The sequence below is a fragment of the Argiope bruennichi genome, chromosome 10 (genome assembly GCF_947563725.1).
Source record: "Argiope bruennichi chromosome 10, qqArgBrue1.1, whole genome shotgun sequence".
Classification (NCBI taxonomy): Eukaryota; Metazoa; Arthropoda; class Arachnida; order Araneae; family Araneidae; genus Argiope; species Argiope bruennichi.
The window spans coordinates 98055786-98083445 of record NC_079160.1 but is presented as its reverse complement, the minus strand read 5'-3'; the positions used below and the strand labels follow the sequence as shown (position 1 = coordinate 98083445).

The 27660-nt window shown below is 29.7% G+C and overlaps 1 protein-coding gene across 2 annotated transcripts in view; it reads right to left on the bottom strand.

Moving 5' to 3' along the window:
* LOC129988267 (peroxidase-like) overlaps nt 1-27660 on the bottom strand; it is a 58833-nt gene that overhangs the window by 17340 nt on the left and 13833 nt on the right. For both annotated transcript variants that reach the window (XM_056096454.1, XM_056096455.1), the window contains exons 2-8: nt 25867-25985; nt 23743-23791; nt 18633-18832; nt 12133-12303; nt 8351-8494; nt 8017-8121; nt 552-659 (exon numbers count right to left, since the gene is read on the bottom strand). In XM_056096454.1, coding sequence (XP_055952429.1) covers nt 552-659; nt 8017-8121; nt 8351-8494; nt 12133-12303; nt 18633-18832; nt 23743-23791; nt 25867-25985 — 896 coding nt within the window. The remainder of the gene's footprint in view (nt 1-551; nt 660-8016; nt 8122-8350; nt 8495-12132; nt 12304-18632; nt 18833-23742; nt 23792-25866; nt 25986-27660) is intronic.

Here is a 27660-nt window from a genome sequence, read left to right as displayed (position 1 = left end):
TACGTTTCTGAATCTTTATTTACCTGATATGGCATTATCTTTATTTTATGATAATATTTTATAAAAATTATATCAATAGGAAATCATAGATAAATCCATGATTAATTCATTTATCTTGGTTTTTGCTGTTCATCTTTTAAACTCATGTTCCAGTCATCTGAATCCCTGACATTCAAATATACTTGATTGCTTTATAATTTAGACAGCTCATTATTTCAACTCAAGTTCCAATCATGAGAAATTCATCGTATCATGATATGCTAGAATCTTGTATAATTATGATAACTGGACAATCACTCATCATTATTTCATACCATTTTCAAAAAGTCTACATCTTTTTACAAATTCTTTATTGACAAAGCGTCTTTTTCCAAAGCTCTTGCTGTTTTCCTAAAGTCCAACTTACATTTTTTCCCTACAATTATAGCTTTACAATTCCTTGACAATTTATACTATTTCCTTCTAGGTTTTAATCTGTATTAATCCTTTATTATCAGCAAAATATTTCAATATCTATTTTGTTAAATATGAGCACAGAATAGTTTATTTACCTGTCAAAAAGCAAGACCCAGGTGGTTTTTGACGGCAGAAAGTATCGAAAGGACCTTTATGAGTTGGCAGAAGCTCTCCATGTTCAGTTGTATTTACAATCAGTTTTCCTAAAAAATAATTACAGAATTTTATAATTTAAATAAATATAGAATTCCTTCATAAAATACTAAGTTAATATCGATGATTCATAAATATTATTTTATCTGCTATATTATTTTATTTCCCATAATGTTATGAAATTTTTACTGCATTTTCCTTTGATAAACGAGGAGCATTTTTCATCAAAATCAAATTTTCCTTAACTGCTCAAATTTTTAGTTACGTAACCTTAATACATGTTTGTACATGGTGCAGTATCCTTTTGAAAGAAAATTTATTTTCCTTCTTAGTATAGCTTCCTGAATTTATAATCGTCTATAAAGTAAGATATATACACTTTTACAAAAATCATCAATGCATGCACAGTTTAGTTTTAAGAGAAATGGACATATCCTCTTTTATAACTGTATTTTAGACTTTTCAAGATTTCACTTATCCACGCAACTTTCAGGGGACTTCTATACATTTATCTCATGTTTATATTTCTATTCAGATATAGATTTATAAGATTCTATATTATATTTATATTTAAATTAATATATGCAACTGACAACAAAATGTGATAAAAGGTACACTTCTTTAATATTGCGACACTTCCATGTCCGTAGGGCGTAGGGAAGGAACATATGCCTCATACAAAAAATTCACATTGTTCACTTTCTACGTCACTATTTTAACCAGTCTCCCCACATTTTTCTTGCATACTCTCTAATAAATATGTCATACCAGAGAACGTTTTATTTTGCACTGACGTATAATAGTTACGAAGTATTAACCTTTGGCATTAATTTAACATCTTTACCGAATCTATCGTGCCATCCTTGGTGAGTTATTTGGCGGATAAGCTCTGGTATGTGTTAATAGTATTCAAAAACTGAATTCGTGTTTTAGACACGTTTTTCTCGACCGATTGAAACAAATGTTTGACTTAAAACTGTACTTGTAGTCAAAAATTCCCGTACTAAAGTTAATATATTTAAGTCATTACTTTTTTGAATTATCGCGTTTACTTATTTCTGAAAATATAGACCGACAGATGATCAACTTGTTGTTGAATTTAGCTCAAAATTTAACAGGTGTCTACTCATTAGATCTTAAATGTGTGGACCAAATTTTATCTATATAGCTCTCTTCGTTTAGTAGTTATCATGCTAAATTATAACTAAACAGCCGGACAGACGGACTTCCTCTGAACCGATTTTATTGAGAATTTGATAGAAGTCTGCAAATTTGGTGTAAAGACCGTATATATGAAATTTCTAACGCCTGATTCAAACCGTGTTTCAGCATCTTTGTCGGAGACAGACAGACATTTTCAAAAATGTGTTTTTCTAACTGAGGGAGGTCTAAAACGTGGAGATTCGTCAAAATCTCGAGATATTTTTGGTGATTACTATACTTTCCCTATATTACGTATACGAGAAAGTAAAAATGAGAGTACAGAGAACGTAAAAGAACGTTAGATAAGATGATTCATTCGCAATATTAGCCTCTAGCTTACGGCCGACACAACTGTTGTACCAGATTTTTTTTTTTTAACCTTTCCTTACGGCTCGGTACAACTGATGTACCAGCAACGAGTTTGAGTTTCGTTTCCCCACTTGAACTTTCCAACTGAACCCTTCCCGTAAAATCCCGTCCCTTTTGTGTCGCACCCCTTAGGGTCAGGATATTTCGTCCAGCAGTTGTTATAATTATTGTTGGTGTTAATAAGTCTTGTGAACCCTGCTTTGGCGGCATTTTTTTTAAAGTAACATTCCTAAGACGTATGGAATGAATTTGCGTAATTTCATTTATGGGAAATACTCGTTGTAAACTTTCATCTTTTCCCCTGTTTCTTAATTTTTTAACTTTATAAATTCCTTGATATTTTAACTTAATATAATTTTGAAGCTTTATAATAATATATAGTTGTAGTTAGGCCCATCTATTTGTCTAAATATTTCAACCAAGAATTTACTTGAAGGTATTTACTAATCATTTGAACAAGAAGAATTACTTGAAGTTTAATTTCTGATGGAATGGTATTATGAAGGTCATCGACACCCTAGACAAATTGTTACTTCGTCACAAATGACGAAGTAACAATTTCGCTCCCATTCGTCACAAATAATGCAGAAAAACTGAATGGAACCTCGGATTTTTTTTTCACTCTGTCGTTATATTTTACATTGAAAAGTGACAAAACATTTTACTTTGTCTTCCTGCTTACCCCCACCCCACCCCCTCCTTTCTTGAGTCTTGGGCATATATACTTCCCAGTCACTAATGTATTAGTCTAGCACAGTATTAAAACGACCTACAATTTTTTTCAGCTTTAAATTTCAATACTTGAACTGGATATATGCCTGCTAAAAATATATTTTGGTTTTGATTTTTAAGTAAGCTGTTGGTTTCACCCTTATTTTTCATAATTTATGAAATCGATTGATTTAATAATTTATAATTATTCATTCATTAAAAGTTAAAGCTCTAATTTTAAAATATTGAAGGAGGTTGTTAAAATCTATCAAAAATAATAATTAGTAGTTCTATATCAGAAGAGAAATATTAAAATTTTTATATCTTCATTTCAATCCACTGAGAAATTACTAGACACAAATTATCACAGAAATATTTGTATTGAAATAAAATAAAGTAGCTGCATAAAAAAGTCAGGAATTCTAGATTCAATTTTAAGCATTTCTGAAAGATAATCTAAATCAGCTGCTAGTAAAAATACTTGTATTTAACAACGAATGCTGATCATTTAGAATGTCAGATATATTGTTTTAAGTTTTTTACTAACTACTTTTCAGCGCAATATTATCGCAATGTAATCTTATGTATCGAATTCTAAGTAAACCATATATAATCTTACTTTTTAAAAACTAATTGTCTTAAATCTGGTGATTACCGACGTATTAGTAAATTTTTCTGTAGAAAAATAATTTTTTTTTTTTTATAATTCAGGTATTTATTGTCTGCAAAATTGAGTATAGTTTTTAAAAATACTACACTGCAATAAGCAATTGAAATTCTCAGCAAAATAAAAAAAAATCACTCTAAATTGTAAGAATTGACATTAGAATAGGAAAACGTTACTAGTAATTATATTAAAAACCGTTCGAACTATGTTAGGAATAAAAATTGTATTCGATTTCTGTGAGCGCAATATATTAATACTAAAAAATTAAAAGATATTTTAATCTACAAAACAGCAGATGATTGTTATCTGTGTTATACACAAAGAAATAGGAATATTGTTAAAACGGAAATATAAACAATTAGGATCTTTATGCATGATATATAAATAGTCATTTTATCAAAATTGATGAGTTAGAAGAATAACAAAATAAAATTCACAATGATGTGTTCAAGCTTTATAAGAATAAAATTTACAGCTTCAGTAATGCTTGAGAAATTTATTTAATTACAAATATGATTGAAAAATTGACAATATTTTTTTTGCTATGCTAAATAACAGTACCGCAGTTATCCTCTTTACAATTTATTTAATGTCATACTATTTACTCAATAGTTTCTCCTACTGACTTAGTAAACTAAGGTTTCAGAAAAAATAAATAAAACTGCGATGAAAAGCTTTTTCTAGGATTCAGACGTGGTAAAACTAAAAAAAGCAACTTGGTTACGACGGAGACGACAGATGACCAATTACCACTACGGGTGATCAAAATCGGAAAGGTTATTTCCAACAATCGCCTTTAAAAAAGGGAAAAGCATCTTCTAGCTTTTCTCACTGAATGCCCGTATTCAAAGTATCTTTTCTGAGTTTGTGTTCCCGAAGCTTGAAGGTTAGTTTTTTTTTTTACCTGCAGGCGGATTTGTATAGTGAACGAAAAAATCCATTGAAACCGCTACTGTTGTGAGCATCGAAGATTGCGATTGAACATTTATGAAGATTTCGCAGCTTTTTATCAGCTGAAAAAAGTTTGGCAGAGTTTCAATTAAAAACGATTTTGATGCAAATAAATAAACTATATGCATACGTTTGATAGCAAAAATTTTTATAAAGATATTGGGACAAAAGTGTGAAATCGATACCAACATCAGCTCATATCTCACTACATATTCAATACTGGTGAAGAGTTTTGATGTAGATAAATATAAATAAGAAACATAAATTCTGTGGACAATCTAACATGCTTTTACGATTCCTCGTTAATCATTATAACCAAATATGAAATATGAGATTTTTACTTAATAATTTCGGTTAAAACAGGACAGAACTTCCAGAGCTTCAAATTTTTCTAAAATATAATAAATGGTTCATTAGAGGAACACATTCTGGATGAAAGTTTTGAAGATTGATACTAACTAACTGATGAACTGGAATTTTACACAAATTTCCATTTTCAGTAAAATTGCGATTTTTTTTTTTTTTAGTATTTGGTTTCCTCTTGCATTGTCCTCCTTCAAAATGTTATGTCCCTTTCCGTTAATATCATAAACAGTGACTTATGATAAAATTATTTGTTAAAATTAAACAAAAAAAAAAAAAAAAAAAATTGCGATTTTTTTTTTTTTTTTTTTTTTAGTATTTGGTTTCCTTTTGCATTGTCCTCCTTCAAAATGTTATGTCCCTTTCCGTTAATATCATAAACAGTGACTTATGATAAAATTAAACAAAAAAAAATTGCGATTTTTTTTTTTAGTATTTGGTTTTCTTTTGCATTGTCCTCCTTCAAAATGTTATGTCCATTTCCGTTAATATCATAAACAGTGACTTATGATAAGATTAAACAAAAAAAAATTGCAATTTTTTTTTTTTTTTTAGTATTTGTTTTTTTTTTTTGCATTGTCCTCCTTCAAAATGTTATGTCCCTTTCCGTTAATATCATAAACAGTGACTTATAATAAAATTAAACAAAAAAAAATTCCGATTTTTTTTTTTTTTTAGTATTTGGTTTCTTTTTGCATTGTCCTCCTTCAAAATGTTATGTCCCTTTCCGTTAAAATCATAAACAGTGACTTATGATAAAATTATTTGTTAAAATTAAACAAAAAAAAATTGCCTTTTTTTTTTTAGTATTTGGTTTCCTTTTGCATTGTCCTCCTTCAAAATGTTATGTCCCTTTCCGTTAATATCATAAACAGTGACTTATGATAAAATTATTTGTTAAAATTAAACAAAAAAAAAAGCGTTTTTTTTTTTTTTTTTTTTTTTTTTTTTTAGTATTTGGGTTTTTTTTTGCATTTTTCTCCTTCAAAATTTTATGTCCCTTTCCGTTAATATCATAAACAGTGACTTATGATAAAATTATTTGTTAAAATTAAACAAAAAAACATTTTTTTTTTTTTTGTGCATACAAAGTTTTTGTGAATAAACATTTTCCTGAAAAAGAATGAAGAATTTATGAAATTGTCAAGTTCGTGATTGTTAAAAAACGTTTCTATTGTAACTATTTTATTTGTCTACTAGCTATTGCAAAAAACTAAACTGAACTATCAGAACTATCATCAATGAAAGCTAATTTATTTATGGTATAATTAATGTGTAATATGGGATGTTAATGTAAAATATTGTTTGTGTTATGCACAGGATCTCTTTTTATTTATTTTAACAGCACTTCATATTTTGAAGCTCTTAACGATGGTTTAATCTATCTCTAAATGACAATGCATATGGGAAGCAATAGAACTTAATTCCTTTATATAAAAGGAATATATATATATATAAAGGAAGGCACTAGCTCAATATCATGAATCAGAGAAAGAAGTAATAGGTTATTCTTTGGATGTTTTCAAAATTATTTAAAGTATTCAATTAGTGCTCAATGAATATTCGATTAACCATTAATACGTTTAAGGATTGGTACGCTGTTCTGGCGATCGATATAATTTTCAACATGACCTCTACGCATGCTCGTGGAACTGCTTCTGATTGTATGAAGGACTTTGTTTGCCACCTTCCTTTTCATTTTTAGAATTGTTTGTTACATTGAGTACTTTTCTGGTGTAGGTTTGATAATGTTGCGTAAGTCCTTTTAGTAGTTATTGTATTTTTCGGCAATGATTGTGAGGAAGTAACATTGAGTAGGATCTAACTCGCAACTTTGGGGTTTGTAGGTGAGTAAAAAGTCCACTAGACAAAAGCAATTACTCGTGTCCGGAAGTTGTTATCTGGCTTATACTCTTCACCAAAATACTCTTCTTCCTGTGAGTCGGAGGTGAGACGAACGATATACTGCTGTTGAGTGGTGATGTATCGGATGATGAGTCTAATGCGCCTGTACCTAATTGAGCTGCGTCACGTGAGTCTGACGACTTTTTTTGCTGCGGGTAGAGGGCGCCACAACAGCTTAAGTAGGTTGCGTTTGTTTGTCCAGAGCCAGGATCACCAATGAGCATATTTGGTGGGGACAGAACTCACAACGTTGGGTTTGTAGACGAGTAACAAGACCACTAGACAAAAGTAATTACTCAAGTACGGAAGTTGTTATCTGGCTTATAAGCTTCACCACAGTTGGAAAATAAGATTGTCTGGTAACTTACTATTGACTCTACACTCTGTAGAAAAGAATTAATCACTGAATTCGGAATATCTGCTAGTAGCTTTCCAAATTTTTTTTTGACGAAACACAAATTTGGTTCATTTTTTATTGAAACATCTCCATGAAGATACCTATTATTAAATATTACTAATTATAAAATTACCAGACTTCCACTTCAAGATAATTTATTTATTTTCCGGATTCATTTTATACATCTGAAGATAACACACTCGCTTTGACTAACCGAAGATAGAGTGCTTCCATTTTATTGTGACACCAGGAACAAACATTGGGGCAAAGTCAACTTTTCAGCTTAGAATGTATTACTAATAACGGGAACATTATACTATCACCATTCCTGTTTAGAGCACAAAATTTAAATGCTTGAAAATCGCTCTGATCAACCGGAGATATTTTATCACGAGTCTATAACAATAGGCATATAACCTGCCTACTCATATATATATTGATGCTAAGTTAGCATTCAATTTTAGAACGTATTTAAATGTCCCAAATTTTATTTGGCCAACACATGACATAACTTTAAAATACTTCGGTTTTTCACTGAATCTATAATATATAGTGGCATTAAAAACATCAATAAACCATTAAAATCCCTTTTTCCACTATAATTATCTATTTGATATTTAACCACTCTGCTTACAGCTTTTTTGGCTTCTGATCGTTTGCAATATCCTACATGAAATGACTGGATGCCTTATTAATGATGGAACACAGACAAAAAAAGGTAATGCAACTATTGGCTAAACAGAGACATAGATGTAGATCTTTCTTCTTAGTTTTAAAACGCTAAATTTAAATTTCGTTTTTCCTTACACTAAAGGTAAAAATAAAGGTGAAAATATTGTACCTGTTCCATCATTAGCCCGTATATCCATCATTCTTTTATTATCTTTACCATACACCATCGACGCATCCAAAGCAGCTGTTACACCATTAACCTGTTCTCTTTTTGCTGATAAAAAATGAAAGACGAATTATTCAAATTAATTTAATTGAAACAGAAACATAAAAATTCTCCAAGATACTGATGCCATGAAATTTCTTTTAAGAGACAAAAATTCTTAGAGATCATTTATCTAATGATAATAAATAATAATCTTTCTAAATTTATTTATTTTAACTCACAATTTTTCATCAATAAAATTAAAAAAAAAAAAAAAAACTTTAAAAAAAGAACTTACTATTATTGCAGATTTCACATTCCAGAGTTCTGTGCAATTCTTGGCATGTGACATTGTACCGAGAATAGAATGCATCGTTTGATCTCATTCGAATGACCATGCAAGATTCATGATCCGGGACACGAGTGCAACAATGTTGAAGTACTAAAAAATTAATTTGAAAGTTACCTTTTTATAAAATTGAAGTAAAAAAAAAATGTTTTAATTTTGTTTGACGATATTTATGAGACATTATTAAGTGTTTAATCACCACATCGTGTTTGGGTTAAAGTGAGATGTTCATCAAGCTATTGAATGAAAATAGTGGATATTAATTTTTATTATTTAGATATAAATCCCCCAGGGGGACCCCTCGTAATTGGGAATGAGAAACTTCCGGCTTGGTGGTTGGTTCTTGCCACCCTGGAGAGTCCACGAAAAGGTCAGGATTTGACTCCCCCAGTCGATGACGGAACGTATTTCATTAGGAAAGGGTAGTGCCTCGGCCAGAGATGGCACTTAGGACTCAACCACAATTCCCGCCAATGTTGCTGCAGCGGTGGTCCGGTCATTCAGTTTTTTTTTATCCGTATGCCTTCGAGGCAGTCAGATATGACTTATCAAGTTGAGAGTCAGTGATATGACGTATCAACTTGAGAGTCAGTGATATGACGTATCAACTTGAGAGTCAGTGATATGACTTATCAAGTTGAGAGTCAGTGATATGACGTATCAAGTTGAGAGTCAGTGATATGACTTATCAAGTTGAGAGTCAGTGATATGACTTATCAAGTTGAGAGTCAGTGATATGACTTATCAAGTTATCAAAAATCTCTCAAGAAAATAAAATTAAAGGTTATTAGATATATTTAAAGTGTCGCTGATGTCAAAACTAGTATTTGATATTTTGCCAAAAAACTAGTATTTATTTGTAATATTTGTTTGTGATTAGATATGGAGGCAATTGTTGATGTCAAGCTACATTTATATTCTTTTGCATTTAATACACGGAAACTTTTTTATATGAAATATTTTTTTTTTGGAAACGAGATTAATTAAGCTACTATTACTATCCGTAGAGTTGGGTAGTACAAGAACAGTGGATAATCAATCGGTTAATAACCTTCAAAATGATCAAAAGTTTGCATACATATAATGAATGATATACACTTATAATTATGTATTTAAAAATGCAGATATCTGTCTTCAGCAATTTGTTAATTTAATTCGTTTGCAAAAAATATTAGACACTTTTTTGTACAAAGTATTTATAATTAAATTGCCTTTACTCAAGTAGAGGTCACGTTTTTCAAGAAGCCAAAGCCTCAAATAGGCTTTTAATACCTCATCTAATTTAAGTGCTCCTACTAATGAATTTATGAATTGTCGTTATTTGAATTTATTAGATTTATGTCCCAAGAGTAATCAACATACTATCTATTTTGGTGAGGAATTCTTAATTTGGCAAGAATAGTTAAAACAATTATTTTCAATTATGAGTTTTTAACTCAAAGTCATTGAAATTGGAAGGAAATTAATTTTTCTCATAGGTGATTAACAAATTAAACGAATGGAACAAAATTTATATTATGAAATTAATGTTCATAAGTTGATAAAATGTTTTCTTAAGCCGGCTTTACAAGATGCAATCTTGAATGAATCTTGAATCAGATGTTTGATTCAGCCTTTGAGTTAAATGATTCATCAGTGGTAGAGATAAACATTTCTGCTAAAAGGCACGGTGAATGTTTGTTTCTGTTTTCCTTAAACGAAAGTTTAACTATTTTTGTGGACTTGTTGAATGAACGAAGAAGTGCATTTGTGGTACTATCTTGTTTAAATTATTATTTCAAAAAATGAAATTTCAAAATGATTATTTATCTGAATAATGGTATAAAATGAACTGTGCCATTTAGGCTTGAATGCTCAAGTATAAGTAGGCTTTTTCTAACATTTGAGACATTTTTGATTGCTTCTGTCAAGGACTAACAACTGCTAGCATATGTTTGATAATGGAAGGCGATTGTCCGACCTCCGATAATGGAAGTTCGAAGAATCATCATCCGATGTTAATATCAGACCTTTTATCCTAAAATATATTAGTAACACCTAAACGCTTAACAATGCAATAAAATCTACTTACGTCAATGCTATAGTATACCACAAAATAACATTTAACATGTCGTTTGATAGCATCGGGTAACAGTCTTTCGATCTACAAGCATCGATCTTTTCTCTTGAAAATGTTCCGACCGTTTTCAATCTTTTACACTCCAATCAAAATCTCGAAGATTCAAAGTAAGCCATTCGTTCATATGCATAGACATTCATAGACGCCACAAATCAATTTCCGCAAAATAATCGGCCAAAATATCATATTTCATTTTTATAAAGAGTCATTTGGAACGAGACAGTATCCACAATTATGGACAACGACTGCAGCTTCTTTCACCGTAAACTGATTCAAATAAGTAGTTAAACGTTAGATCTAATTAATTGAAACATTCATCACACCATAAAACAGAAAACATTTATCTCTGTAGTTGATGAATCATTTGACAAACGTTTGACTCAAGGTTTCATGCGTTGCACAGCGCCATTTTTATGAAACTTTGATTTTTATGAATAAGAACTAGGACAGAAGATTATTTGCTCATGGTCAATTTTTGTATTAATCTGGTAATTCCAAATGAGAATCAAGAAGATTACCACTTAAATCAGAACCTGTCAGAGCATCCCAGTTCTGACTGGTTGACCTGTGGTTAAAATCCCAGTCGTGGTCTTTTATCCAAAGATTGGAATTCATTTATTTAAAATGTTATCTATCGTTTAACTAAGATTTGGAAAATTCTAGATCTTTCGTAAATATTCAAATTGGATTGTTCTCGAACATTCTATCCATCGGATATGAGTAAGTTCTCACTCTCGTGCTGTTTTGAATTGCTTCGTTCTAATAAACCTAATCGTTTGTTTAAATCAGTGGTCCGTAAACAGCAGTTTGCAAGCCATGAATCAGATTGAGAACGTTCTTAGTAAAAGCCTGCATAAAAGTACTGTAATCAAATGAAATACGATATACTTAATTATATAATTTAAGATTTAAAAAATGTGGCTATCAAAAGAAATTTTAATCCTTGAACTGTTGATAATTGGCTCTATTGACTCAAGAGTTTGCTGACCATTGGTTTAAATTATTACTTTACATCTTCATGACACTATTATTGAAGACTAGAAATAGAAAATATCACAAATGCAATGTTTTTTTATTTTTTTATTTCTAGTTTAAGGAACAGTAAATCTTAAAGTTTCCAAACTCTAAAATAATGTATCCAATATATTCTAAACAGGAAAGCAATTAATTTTCAGTTGCCACCAGTTAAATATATATCTCGATGATTCAACTGGAGAATTGAGAAAGTATTTCGTATGACCGTTATCTTCTTATAAGTTTTTTAGCACTACTGACTACAGAAACTATTAAGTGCTGAAATTGTCGATAGATGTCTCTAGTTGTATACAAACTTCGGCGATTGACTTTTAGAATAAAGTAAATACCCTTATCATTGTATCACTTATTTAGAACAATTTATTTCAAAAACATTTTATGTACCTAAATTAAACTGAATTTATTAATTGTATTACTGCAAAAATTGTAACTTGAAAATACTTTACAGTATTTTCCATTTATAATCTTCAACTTAATAAGCCACATTTTTTATAATATAATAGAAAAAATTCTGTGTTATATATTAGAATGTAAGGAAAGCGATGCGTTCATCACTCCCTCTGAGGATTATACTTACTGTTCAGATTTTCAGAATGGGCTAAGTCGTGGGCCACAGTTTGACCATAAATTGTGAACATGAAGGAAACATTTGGTGACGGGCTGTTAACATCTTTAAAAATATTCAACGTTAAATCTCTAGTTAGAGGTAAAGGATTCCCATTCTTAGATTTTCTAACTCCTTCATACCCTGAAATATAAATATTCAATGTTAAGTCTCTAGCTAGAGGTAAAGGATCCCCATTCTTAGATTTTCTAACTCCTTCATACCCTGAAATATAAATATTCAATGTTAAGTCTCTAGCTAGAGGTAAAGGATTCCCATTCTTAGATTTTCTAACTCCTTCATACCCTGAAATACAAATATTCAATGTTAAGTCTCTAGCTAGAGGTAAAGGATCCCCATTCTTAGATTTTCTAACTCCTTCATACCCTGAAATACAAATATTCAATGTTAAGTCTCTAGCTAGAGGTAAAGGATCCCCATTCTTAGATTTTCTAACTCCTTCATACCCTGAAATATAAATATTCAATGTTAAGTCTCTAGCTAGAGGTAAAGGATCCCCATTCTTAGATTTTCTAACTCCTTCATACCCTGAAATACAAATATTCAATGTTAAGTCTCTAGCTAGAGGTAAAGGATCCCCATTCTTAGATTTTCTAACTCCTTCATACCCTGAAATACAAATATTCAATGTTAAGTCTCTAGCTAGAGGTAAAGGATCCCCATTCTTAGATTTTCTAACTCCTTCATACCCTGAAATATAAATATTTAATGTTAAGTCTCTAGCTAGAGGTAAAGAATCCCCATTCTTAGATTTTCTAACTCCTTCATACCCTGAAATATAAATTTTCAATGTTAAGTCTCTAGCTAGAGGTAAATGATCCCCATTCTTAGATTTTCTAACTCCTTCATACCCTGAAATACAAATATTCAATGTTAAGTCTCTAGCTAGAGGTAAAGGATCCCCATTCTTAGATTTTCTAACTCCTTCATACCCTGAAATATAAATATTCAATGTTAAGTCTCTAGCTAGAGGTAAAGGATCCCCATTCTTAGATTTTCTAACTCCTTCATACCCTGAAATATAAATAATATGATAAATTATGCAATAAGGTGAAATATTGTAGCAGCTCAAACTTTTGGTTATTTTATAAAACCTCCTCTCAACTATAAGGCATATATTTCTATTCAGTGGAGAGTTTGGTGTTTAATTTTGCAATGTAGTGTGAAAAATCGAAAATGCATTTTAGATTATAGGAAACCTTTTAAAAGCAAAGGAAAAATTGTGCCTTTAATTTTCTCATAGTCATACACGATATGTCATTATACGATGCATAACTTTGTCATGTAGAGGAAAGAAAATCAAATGTAAATTTACATCACATCGTTGAATTCTTCCTTTGATTCTTCATTTTGAAACATTAGTTTAAAACTGTATTCTAATTTACATTTCTGATGTACAGATTATATGTTAAATTTCATGCATAATTTTATTAGGTGTTTCAGTTATGGTATTCACATGCCCGTGATTACACAGAACATTGAAGATAAGCCTCTATTTAAATCAAAATAATACCTTTAATTTTTGGCAATTATTCAATATGCTAAATTTCCCTCATCATGCTCGCTGCATTTCGGAGTTATCGTGTTTGTATACTTATGAACAGAGAGACAGAAATATATTTCATTGATGGCTATCGCCCAAATATTTGAATGAAATAAAGGATCTGGTTCAAAAATGATATACCAAATTCATTCTTCCATCTTGCTTTATTTTTCATTTATCATGTTTCCAAACAGTCAGTTAAGATGATTTTTTATCGATTTAATTCTATCTATTTAAGCTCTTTTTATCATACAATGAAAAAAAAAAAATATGAATTTTACAAATTTGATGACACTTAACACTATTTGTTCTAAAAATAAATGATGTAAAATTATATCAACTTATCAACATGAAGACATTAATTAATAGCTCTTATCAAGAAAATATTAATTATTTTCACAAGTAAGTTATTTAATTCTCTGAAAAGTTTCTGCATTAACTAAATGACACACGTTTTTCGCATTATAACAGTTGTTTCATTAACCCTTTCTAGAGCCATGGGAAGTATGCTCCCCACCAAATTTATCAATCTTTGTATGAAATTATGTAGGTTGGCATAAGTTCTGACAAATGTTTTTATAAAGACAGAAACTTGGATGCTTTAGTTCTTTATTTTACACAAAATGATGTGTCTTCATTTTATACTTAAATATTAATGAACCAAATTAATTAATTAATCAAATTAAATGTATCTAATAAGCTAAATGAATCCCTTGTCTTATTCTAATTTCAAGTCTAAAAATATTTTAACATAATATGACTGGAAAAAATGGCCCTTTAAAGGGTTAAATGAAATATGTCGAAATTTAAAAGTAACAGAATGAAAGCAATATTTTTTTACTAAATGAAATAATTTATAAAGCTGGTTGATCTCTTTCTTTATGAAGTTCACGACGAAGATTAAACGCGCATAAAATCGTATTAATGCCGAGTCTTTATTTTTCAGAGAAGGTTTTCGAAGAGACATAGTAGGGTTTCTAATTTAGAGTCCTTCAGCTCCGACAGTGAGACATTATCACTAGATCACCACGACCAATAGAACCCTAAAGCTCGGATATTAATTCAATCGCTTAATAGTTTCCATTCGAATAATAGTTATTCTCACTAATTATTATGTTAAACCTACCGTAGTTAATGGCTGATATTTTGAGCAATTTTTACTATAATAATTGAGCAATTACTATGATAATTTGAGCAAGTTGTTCCATGAAATATTCTTCTTAGATTCTCCGTTAATTTAATTTTTTCTTTATTGATCTAATGTATCATTTCTAGGAACTGCATCTAGAGCTTCACTATTAAAGCTTACTAGTTTTTTGTGTTGATTTTCGCTTGTATAGTTGTGTTCCCTCCTCTCTGATCAAACCTTTCAAATGAAGTAGTTGCAAAGGGCTTAATCCGGGCACAGAAATGCAGGCATTGGAACCTTCCTCTACCCTCCCATCACCAAAACTGGATATTTTTTTGATTGATTTTATTATATACTAGCCGCCTTTGGCGACCAGCCGGTTCGCCAATCTTAATGTTCGTTAAAATTTTAATAATTAAATATTTTATGCAATTTCTACTTTAATAGCTTCTTCATCAAAATATTTTAAAACTTCAAATTTTGATTATCATATAATTCATTCATAATATTATAAAGGCCTTCAGTCATAACGTAATATGTATCTCTCTCATTTTCTGTTAGCACCCGTAGAATTTATGCTTTAAATTAAAGTGGAAAGAATTTATCTTCAATTAATATAATAATATTTTTTACTGAAACAAAGCATTTTTTTATAATCTGATTACTGAAAATAGAGTCACTCAGCGTTTAAACTTTATGGGCACTAAAGAATATTTTTTTTTAAATTTATGTAATATCTCAAGAGTTGGTCAACAAAATTTTCTTAGATTCATTATGAGCAGATCGATTCATTTACAATGTTTAAATTTAAATGCATCAAACACTAAGAAAATAAAACGAATCGTTTAAAATAATCGGTTGAAAGGTTTTAAAAAAACTACTTAAAAAACGTTGTACTTAAAACTATAAGCATATACATGTTGTCATGGCAACAATCAGAACAGAATGCGCATGCGTGAATTTTCTTCGCCGGTTACGTAATGCAAATACGTGATTTTTTCTACGCCAGTTGGGGTAACGCTATGCGGATTAGAAATTTTTAATTTCCTTTATTCTGTTTTATTTTAATTCAAAAGTACTTCAGAATGAATATGAAAGATTGATTCATTAACAATGTTTAATTTTAAATGCATCAAACATTAAGAAAATAAACAGAACCGATTGAAATAATCCGCCGAAAAATTTTAACCCTAGCCTCATTACTGTTGGGAGAAAAAAAAACTGAAGCCTTTCTCGTTTGGCGTTGGGGATAATGGAAGATTTTTTTGGCGAAAAAGTTGGCGGTGGGGAAAATGGAAGATTTTTTTGGCGGGAAAGTTAGTTTTTAATTAATAATTAAAATTCTAATTAAAAATTCGAAAAAAGAAACCCCAGGTGCACATTCCCAACCTCCAAGGTATACATGTACCAAATTTGGTAGCTGTATGTCAAACGGTCTGGCCTGTAGAGCGCCAACACACACACACACACACACACACACACATTGAGCTTTATTATAAGTATAGATTTATATTGTCATGAAGATGCAAAGAATAACAAATAACAAAGTAACGCTTAATGAAGTTTATTAGCTCTCAGCAACATGCAGGTTAAGAACTGATCCCACTGCTTGTTTTCAGAATTTATACCTTTACAGAATAAACTAGAATTATAACGAAGGTTGTAGAAAGTTCTAGAAGCTTCAGGAACATTAACAAATGAATAATAAGAAATTCAAGATAAAGTTCAACCTTTAAATTAATACGAATGGGATTCAAACCCCCGAAGTTTTACATTCCAAGCGCGTACATTACCTCTGAGCCATACTGACTATGCACAGATCTTCCTTTTGCGACAATATATTTTAATATTTGATACAATAAAATATATTTTAATGTTAAACCGGATATTGTTCTGTATCAGCAATTTTTGTAGCAACTATTGATAAATTGAGATAACAAAACACTTGTCGTTATTGATTTTTAATGGCACTTGCCATGGACAAACTCGCTGTCGCTGTCAGCGATTTTAAGCCAGGGAAGCTTCTCTTGTTTTAGTAGCGCCAACTACAGCCAAGAGCACGTCTTAATTATTCACGCATCACTTTCGCTTGCACCACCCCTTTTTACAGGGGGGGGGCACATTCACTCATCTCACAGATAGAACAGATGAAGAACAACCATGCCCGAACGGGGGCTCGAACCCAGGACACCCAGATCACGGGGACGACGCGCTACCCCTATGCCAGGACGCCGGCGCACCAAAATATAAAATTACAAATCAATTTTAAATTATTTTTTTCAGTATTTGATGTATATAAATATTTGATTAATGTGCAATTTATTATAAAAAACAATTTAACTCCTTTTTGAATAATATTTAAAGGATTTGATTTTTTTTTAATTTTTAAGGCAATGTAATATAAAACATACAAAAATTAGTTATTTAGCATTTTTCTCGAAATAATTTTAGAACATTTTTAAACATTTTATTTTAATAGGAATAAGTTGAAATAAAGTGCTTTTGTAAATTCAATGAAATTACAAAATTAAATTAAACTGGAAATACCACAAAAATGTATGAATTCATGAGTCTGTTCCCCAACTCATGTTTCTAATCAATTGTCTAATTTATCTATTTATCAATCCAGCACAAGTGTTTGGTTCTTCTTTCAAACTGTATCATAAATTAAGAAATAACCTCGATCTACTCTTCTGCAAGGAAGAAAGCATGCAAAATTTGAAGAATACAGTATATTTTTTATATATTATTTTAATAGGTGAACCAGAGCACAGGGTAAAATCGTACAAAATAAATATATGTTGTCGTGTATACACAACAACATATATTTATTTTGTACGATTTTGACAAACCGGCTGAGAGCGTCAACGATTTTAAGCCGACAGACAGCTTATAAATTTTTTAAGTAGCGCCAGCTAAGATCAACAGTACGACTTGGCTGCTCATGCGTCGCATTCTCTTGCACCACCCCTTTTTACAGGGAGGCACATTCACACACCTCACAGGTACAACACAGAAGAACAACAACCATGCCCGAACCGGGACTCGAACGCGGATGCCCAGATTGCGGGAAAGACGCGCTATCCCTATGCCAGCACGCCGCCAGGTAAACATATAAAATCACAGTTTTAATTTCATTCGAATTCTATTGCAAATAATAAAATCAATAAAAATTACTGTTTAATTACAAGCAAATATGTTTGTAGAGAGTATGTGTAAGACGCAGAAACTAAAGATTTACAAATTGATAATCGAAAATTTACGATTCCCTTCAATTCTCTAGAAGTGACGAAAAAAGTGAACAATTTTCTTGAAATATCATTGCATTGGAATTTAAATGTAGTGGAAGGTTTAAACTTTTGATAAATATTTTCCAATGTAATCATGTGGACACATTTTTACTTTATCTCAAAGTGCTTGAAATTATATAATTACAGCAAATGAAAATCCTAACAAAATTATGAATAAGCTTTAAGGGGATTATTATATTTTCATAAACAAAGTATTCTATTTTTAGTTTGAAGTTTTCAATGATTTTATACTGCTGTTTAATTCTAGGGCATTTAAAAAAACTGTAAATCTTTTTTTAACTTTAAATATCGTTTAAAGTTTTCAGTAAAGATGTCAATAAATTGTTCCTTGAATTCTCAGTTAATGCATTTTCTAATTCAGAAACTCTATGATACTATTCCAAATTGTAATATTTTTTCAAATACTTTATCAAGAATTGAATGAAAAAGAAGTTATTGTCATAAATATCAATTCATTTTTCTGAGTTACCATCATAATATGCTGGTTGATATCGCAAGTAACATTCATTAGCTGTACCCCATGTCGGATGATTCAAATTGTTGCAGCTTCCATCAATCGTTCTGTATGGATCAAAAGGATTGCATGTCGTGGTTTGTTCTCTTTGGCAGTAATTAGGATCTCCTGGTAATGAAACACCAAAATTCCAAGATACATCTGTATCATTATTGCTAGAAAAAAAGAATACTTTATACAAATAAATATTAATTTGAGTTTTTATTCATTTACTTTATAAATGTATGAAACCAGTTTATATTGAAAAAGCATATACAGTGGTACATTAAAATTATCAGCTATCTCTCTTCCCATTTAACATCAAAACAGCGACAGCCATAGTAGCAAAGAAGTGTCACTATTTCTAAGGGGCTGTGCATCACTCGATGAGATGATATAGAAGGAGTCATACTTCACCTCATTTATCCTTAATACAGGATTACTCTTGGTCATGAAAAATGTTTACATATAGTAAATTGGCATCCCTTGCATCAGCATTATAAGAACATTCGAAGGCTTATTATTAATGGATATGCAATCATGTCCCTTGTCTTGGTGTATAACATTTAGCGGGGACTACAGTCCCCACTGTCAGCAAGAAAGATGAATGGAGGATGCAACCCTTTGCATTTTGTGACGTCAGCATTTCTAAGGTAGGAGCTAAACAAAGAAAAGTTTTATTTTCTTGTTCTGAATATTAATGTGGTAGAGTTTATAAAATCGTTGATGATCTACAACACTGCAGTCGACTTACTTCTTCCTGTATTGCATTTCATATTATTTCCGAGACAAAAATGTTAACTTTTAATTTTACCCAAAGGTGGCATTGTAAACAGTCTGACATAGAGCTACATTACATTACCATATATAGAGAACAGTCTTATGTCTATCTTAGCTATACGCTGGTCTGAAATTAAGGATGGAAGGTTATATACATAGTAGTAGATAACGTACCACCATCAGCACATTAGTTTCAATGAACTGTTATCTATTACACAAAAAATTGTAAGACATCTCCCAGATGATGTTCCATAGTTTGAATGTCAAACAGTATCATGAAGATATTGAACAAAGTTATTATGTATTTTGTGCTAGTTGGATGTAAAATTGTACATTTGACATCTTGTGAAACTGCTGCCATATTTAAAGAAATTTAATAAAGAAATTTTCTGCATTTGCATTTCATTTTTTTAGAAAAATAAAATAAAATAATAGTAGCATACTTGACAGATTTTTTTTTTCTGCATTTTGATTGAAAATATTTAGTTTTGGGGAATGCATTGCAATTTTAATTGAAGTAAATGTTTATGTCTGACATTTTCTATACAATATATATATATACAAAAGTATTAGAATCAAGTTAATAGAAAAAACAAAAAATCAAATAAAAATTAAACCAAAAAAATTATAAAAAATATAAAAAAGAATACGGCCTGAAGACTTTTTCAAGGGTCACCCTCACGCAGGGATTCAAAGAAAGGGATTTTTTCTGTGAGGAAATTCAGACATTGTCTAATAATGATTCCTCGTGACCCGAAAATCCCCTGAAATTATGCTCAAGAGATATACCATTTTAACAGAAAGGAAATATAAAACAACAAATTAGAAGAAATAAACCACAACAAAGTAAAAATACAATAACAAAACTAACAATAAAAACAAAAAATAGCACTAAAATTAAAAATTAAAAACGAAAAGGCCAGTACATACCATCAACAGTCAAGGAAACTTTAAACTATCGATTGTGATCCAATATGCAAGTTCTATTTTTATTTAAGCCAAAGGATTAATCCCAAACCATACCTTGTTTAATTAAAAAATTGACATTACAGTAATTTCTAGGAAATTCATTTTTAATTAAATTTTTAAGGAGGTTGTTTGATGCTTCAATATAAGAATTTTTATTATTGCAAACCCTTTTGATCCTGTTAACTTGTGAGAAAATTAGATTTTTGAAAATTTTAGAGTTTAGATTGGAATGGTAGTTACATAGTTTTGTGTATATATATATATATATATATATATATATATATATAAAAATTGTGGACAAATTGGCTGATTTTAAACTATTATTATTGGCATATTCAACCACGTAGAAAATGCTCGAAATGACGTGAATATTTTTTTTTTATTTTCTAGAGTTTTTAATCATAAAATACTGAGGAAGGATATTCATATTTAGATTTTTTAAACAACGTTTTTGAGCAAGAAAATTCCACAATCTTCTATAAAGATACACGTATTTATGAATATACAGTGGTGGCCAAAAGTGTGGACATTTTTTGAAAGTTTCATGTTTTTCAACTTTGCGTGCTTGTAGAATATATTAATTTTCACTTAAATACAAATGTTTCTATATCAAATTGAAGGTAATTTAATGTAGAATTTAATAAAAATACAATATTACAATATCTATATTACAAAAAAAGTTACGTTCATTTTAGTAAGATCTATCTTAGATTTGCATTTTTTTAAAGTGATACTTACACAACCAATACTTAGTAGGATAACCCTTATTTTTTAAGACAGCTTCACAGCGTCTTTTCATCGTGTGAACGAGTGTTTGGAGTTATCTTTCGTAATCATATGGTGCCAAGAATCAATTATAGATTCAATAAGTTGTCTTTTATTGGATGGACGTTTTCTTCGTACAAGAATTTTCAAACGTCGCCACAAAATTTCAATTGAATTGAGATCAGGGCTGTTTCCTGGCCATGGTAATACATATATGCCTTTATTTTGAAACCATGCTTTGCATACTTTTGGTGTATGGCATGGAGCTGAATCCTGCTGAAAAATAAATGGTGCTTTGTTGGGGAAGAAATCCCTGATGGAAGGTATCAATTTTGGTTCCAGGACAGTTTCGATGTAATTTTTGGCATTCAGGATGCCATCAATCACTTGAATTCGGCCCACACCATCTGCAGACATACATGCCCAAATCATGGCATTTGTTGTTGTTTTTATAGTTGCTTCAATGCAATCAAGATGAAGCGCTTCACCTACTCTACGTCTCACGTATTTTCTACCATCACTACCAAAGAGCGATATTTAGTCCAGATTACTTGCTTCCATTGATTTTCTGACCATTTAATGTGTTTTTTTTGCCCACTTAACTCGTTTTCCGCGTTGCTTTTGATTTAAATATGGATTTTTTCCTTGAAATTCTAGCTTGTAGTCTAAATTCTGAGAACCTTTTTTTTTATTGTTCTTGAACTTACTGCAATACCCGCTGCATTCATTTCACATCTAATGGCATCTGATGAAATTTTTCTATCTTGAAGGCATAGCCGTTTAATTTTTTAATCGGCAGTAGCACTTGTGCATTTTTTTCGGCCTGCTTTGGCCTTATTTTCCTCTAATTTCGTTTTTTCATAGCGTAAATAGAACGTTCGTACACCAGAACAAGTCACTGAACCACCAACTTGTCTTGCAATTTCAGCATAAGGGAGGCCATTTTCTCTCAATATTACAATTCGGCTTCTTTTTGTAGAATATTTCTTCTTGGTGACATTGTTTAAAATTAGTTTAATTAAAAAAAAGGACTTAAAATATTCAAAAACAGCAATACTCTATTTAATTGTACTAGTATGCATCATTCCGCAAAATATTTCCATAACAATAACTATTTTACCATTCAAATAACCTAAACTATAGTTACAGACATTTGATGGGTCCTCAAAACAGTGTTTGTGATTGGCAAGTACGCTTTTATTACAAAACATGTCATTATTCAAAACGATTTGTGTTTGCTTGTTCTACTAAAATGAGCGTAACTTTTTTTCTAATACAGATATTGTAATATTACTTTTGTTCTTAAATTTTACATTAAATTACTTTCAATTTGATATATAAATATTTGCATTTAAGTGAAAATTAATATATTCTACAAGCACGCAAAGTTGAAAAACATGAAACTTTCAAAAAATGTCCACACTTTTGGCCACCACTGTATGTATATCATAATTTTAAACAATTTTAATAGTTGTCTGAAAGAAGATTATCCAATCAATGAGCTTTATTTCAAATAAGTTGTACCTAATTGTGCCGGATTAAAGCAATTCGCTGTTTTCTAACTTTTTAAGTTTTGATCACTAAAGAAACCATTATAAATACAAAATCTAATGATTATAACGAATATTATAATCATCATTTCGAGTATAATATTCATATATAATGAATATTATACTCGTTAAGAGTGACAAATACTTTATGCTTACGCAAACAGAGTGGGTATAAGAAATATAAACAGAATAATAGGTAGAAAACAATTAACAGAGCATTCAATCAGATCAACTGTTAGAAAATTAAAAAAAATTATTCTTTTAAGAAATTTCTTTTCCTATACGAAAGTATATATCTATCTATTTCTTAAACTTTAGAAATTAGGTATGGGCCAATATTAGAGTATACACTCAGCATATCTAAATTAGTTTCCATTTTTTAACAGTTTATTTAATTTCTGAAAAAAGTAAATATTAATTCATAAAATAAAAATAATGTAATTTTAAAAATTTATTAATACATAGGTTCAAAAATCTACTATATTCTTTACCTTACACTTTAATTGCATTACACATTCCTTAACACGCAGTTATTAAAGCATTACATAAGAGTGCGCGTATCACTTCTGCTGTAGAGTTTATTTGTGTTTTGGTTTATTTCTGTCCTTAAGTTATTGTATGCCTTTTCCTTAAATTAAGGAAAATAATTTTTCAATTCCATAATTTGCATTCTAAATCATATAATGATTTTAAGCGATCATGAAACTGGATCTTAGGAGCAATTCTCAAGATCTCACTTCATTGAAGGCATTATTTTGTTATTGTAGAGAAAAAAAATTAATTTTTAATATATAAATTTGGGAGATTGTAGAGACCTTTTTCATTGCTTATAAATGATTAAAAATCGTTTTTCTTTTCTTTAAGGGTTAAACTATTTAATGACCGCATCTTCTAAAACACAGAGGTTTTAAATAATTGAAAAATAAATAAAAATATTTCCTAAATTTAAAGTATTTGTCCACTAATATTATACAAAGAAATTTTTTAATAAAAGAATAAAATTCTCTATCAGTATAACTTACATTGTATCATTCAACGGCCTAGACTTATTCTTTACTGGCTGCTCATTTACTGCAAATATAAAATGGGAATAATTAATTATTACAGCAATATATAGCTTGAGTATCGATTAATAAAACAGTAATTAATTATTTTATTAATCTATACATCAAACGTTTATAAAACTTATGCCAAAAAAGAAAAATTAATCGTCATAAAAAAATTTATTTGTATGAATACTCTGAACTATATATAATTTTTATGATAAAATATAATATAAGTATTTGAAAAAGAAAGATAGCAAACGATATATACGCGTATAATTAAAATAAATAATTGCAAATTAAGGCATTTATAATGCAAATAAAATGCATTATAAAACAAATAATTGCGAATTAAAATACAAATGAACTAAAAATGAAGCTAGTTTTTCATGTTTTTTCTGTCATATCTTTCGAAAATAATTTCTCACGAAAATAATTTTTGCTATTTTGTTTTCTTTTTAAGCAAAATAATTTTCTTTGAAAATTAGTTTGGTTTTTTTTTCTTTAAAAATTATTTTTTAATTAAATTCAAAAAATTACGTTTAATAATAACAATTTTGTATCTGTAAATGTTTTCTCTGATTTTAATAAAGTTTTTTAATTTAATTTTAGATATATGAAACTTTTTTACTCTATAATTTACTATTTTATATACTATTTATATTATTTTATATTTATTTATATTTCACCACCTATATATTTTTTTCTTATACATATATTCTATAATATAATTCAAAATAAATAAAAACAATGGTTTCTTGAATTAAATTTGATTTTACATGTTTTTTAATTCATTTTATTTTACTTCAAAATAGATTTTTTTCACAATCAGTAATGCTTCCCTTGTTAAAATTTTAGCATAGATCATTTCTAAAAGAAATTTTGTGACGAAATATAGGAAAGCACAAATCTACAACATAAAAGACTATTCTGATTTAGTCTTTATTTTTTTATCTCTACAGGGGACTCTACCTATTTAATCTGCTTTTCCAAAAATATAGTATAGTTAGCAGTACTAAAAAGGATATATATCATAGTCCAAATATCTAAATCTCTTGATCAAGGGTAAGTGAATCATTTTCTGCTGAGCAAAAGCAATTTGAAGAGCCTAGATAGCATGATCAAAATGTGTTTCATTTCATGCATATAGAGGTAAATTGCCTTCTTGGAGATCATCTTTTCTTTCACTGCCTCGAAATCCTCTATATTGTTCAAAAGATTTGAACTCATAATCACATTTTTCTTCGAATCACATGATGTGTTTGAAAATAATGTTAAAATCTATAGTGTTATTCTACTGCAAAGTTTATTTAATTCCTGAAAATAGAGATTTAAAGACATTTTTAATGGATGTTGTCTAGAGACCAGATGCATGATACCCAGCATTCTGGCAAATTTGGCAACAGAAATGAAGATTCTGGAAAATGCAAGAAGTATGACAATAACTCTCTTTACGATTGAGAAATGCAAGTTCTTCTAGAAAATTCTTTGCCCTATTAAGGATCCTATATAAACTCGAAGGGCTGAAACGAGTCAGTCAAAGAATTTTGACTAGAGTCCATCTGAGTTTCCTTTTATTTTCTTCTTATCAATAACTTGTGTAAGACTTTATTGAACTTTTGCTTATCTTTTTTTGTGTTTTCTTATAAAATAAAGCGTTATTTTTCATTTCCAACTTATTGGACTCTCTAGTATGCCGCATACTCAATAGATAGAATCCAATAACGGTAATAATGCCTTAATTTGAAGTAATATCCTCGTAATTTTTAATGGCTATCAGATTTCAAGGGGTGACACTTGATCTTGTATCAACTTCGCTATGTTAAACGGCCCTACCAGCATTGCCAGATACGACTGAGTTAATATATAAATTTCACAGGTGGTTTATTAAGACATATAAGACTGAGAAAAAGGAGAAAATCCACGAGCAACATTTTATAAATTTCTTCTGCTGATTTGCAATTAAAATTACGTTACATTTACGCAAAAGCTACATTTAATTTCATTGAATTGTAATTCTTTCTTTCTTTTTTTTTCACCGTTCATTTGAAGCTAAAAATAATTTTATTAAATTAAAACTACTTCTTCCTTTTTAGAACTTACGTGATGACGAAAAATATAAGTTTATAGTCACATGGGGAAAGAATATCGATGAATTTTCTGAAATTTCTGCTAAAATTAAAGCAAGAGTCAATCCAGTGGTCACAATGAAGATGAATTCTCTAAAAAAGACAAAAACAGTGATCATATAAGACAATATATGTATTTTTCCAAACTTTAATTTTACTTCATATTTTTCATAATTGTATGATGTGACTTCTTAAACGAATTTATTACTCTTTTTTGATGTGTTGCATTTCTTATGTTGATTATTCCCAAGTTGTAGTTATATATTCTATTTAATTGTGTATTCCCAATTTCAAAATATGCGATTTTAAATCTTCAAAACATAAATATCAATTAATCGCCAGATTTTATCAAAAATTAAATTACAAATAATGCAAGAAGGCTAAAAGGTATTTTGATTATTTCAGTGGAATCAAAGTATAGTTCTTCCAGATCTATGGATTAGTATGAAAATGAGAAAAACAGTTTTATAACACAGAATGTGTTATAAAATTTTCTTATGTTTAAAATTGAAAAGAAAAGGGAGATGATTTCGGAAAAAATAATAATTTAATTGATATCACACTTTTCAAAGCAGATTTCTGCACAGAGCTACAAAACTCTGCCTATTGGAATTATCTCTGAAACTTATTAAATATATTTTCACGACATGTGGCATTTTTTTTTTTTTTTTTAGGACTTATGATCTTGTAGAATTAAAGCCAGCAGCCAGGTATTATTTCCTCCTTTCATTTTATTTATTGGCTAGATGGAAGCAAAGATTTCTATTACTGCTTGAAATCTGGAATTGAATTTGATCTTTCATTCAATCTTAGCTCCTTTATTTAAATGTCATATAATATACAAGAAATCTCAAATATTAATTTGAGCTTTGCTCCTTATTTGAACGTTTGCTTTACTTAACCCTAATTCGATTGTCAACCACTATTGTAGCCTTGTAAAACCCGACTCCAATAAATATATATATGTAAAGAATTCTTTCTATATATACGTGTGTCATCTAAATAAGAACAAAATTTCTCTTCCCAACAATCATTCTCTTCCTCAAACTACTAGAAAATACACAACGACTCAGATGCTCAAATTGTTACATTAGATGATTCATTACTTACAGTTTTACATGTTTGCTTTGATGTCTAAGGTAGTAATTAGATTAATTTGTAGCATTTATTTAAACGAAGTCTTTTCATTTCATATCTTTTCATTCATGGCTTTATATAGAGAGTATACTGATGTATAATGATTCAACCATATCATTGGCTTGAATCGAGACATCATCCCATTATCTTAAAGTATTTGTGGGTAACAGAGTAGTTAAAATTTAACATTTAATTGAAACTGTGAGTAGTATTATTGAACTCAAACCAATTGATGTGGTTTCAAGAGGATTTATTCCGTTATAGTGGGCTGAACATATCGTTTGATGGAACATTTCACCATTCCTTCAATTACCTGTTTTCTATGGACTCTGGTGACCAACAACTAGCTAATAGAACCATAGATTCTCAATTGTGTGTCAACTCAAGGACGTTATTGCTCACAATTTAATTGATTCTATATTCTTGTTAATTCTTAAATAGCTTTTTAAGTATTAATAGTAATTAAAACAGATTAATTAAGATCTCAGTTTTTTCCCCATAGATTTATAAAGGACTGTTGGGATACAAAATAAAAACTGTCCTTTATCAATCGTTGAAATTGAAGATTGTGAGACCTGCTTATCTCGTTGATGTAACAAGTCATTCTTGTTGATGATTCCGAAAGTCTAAA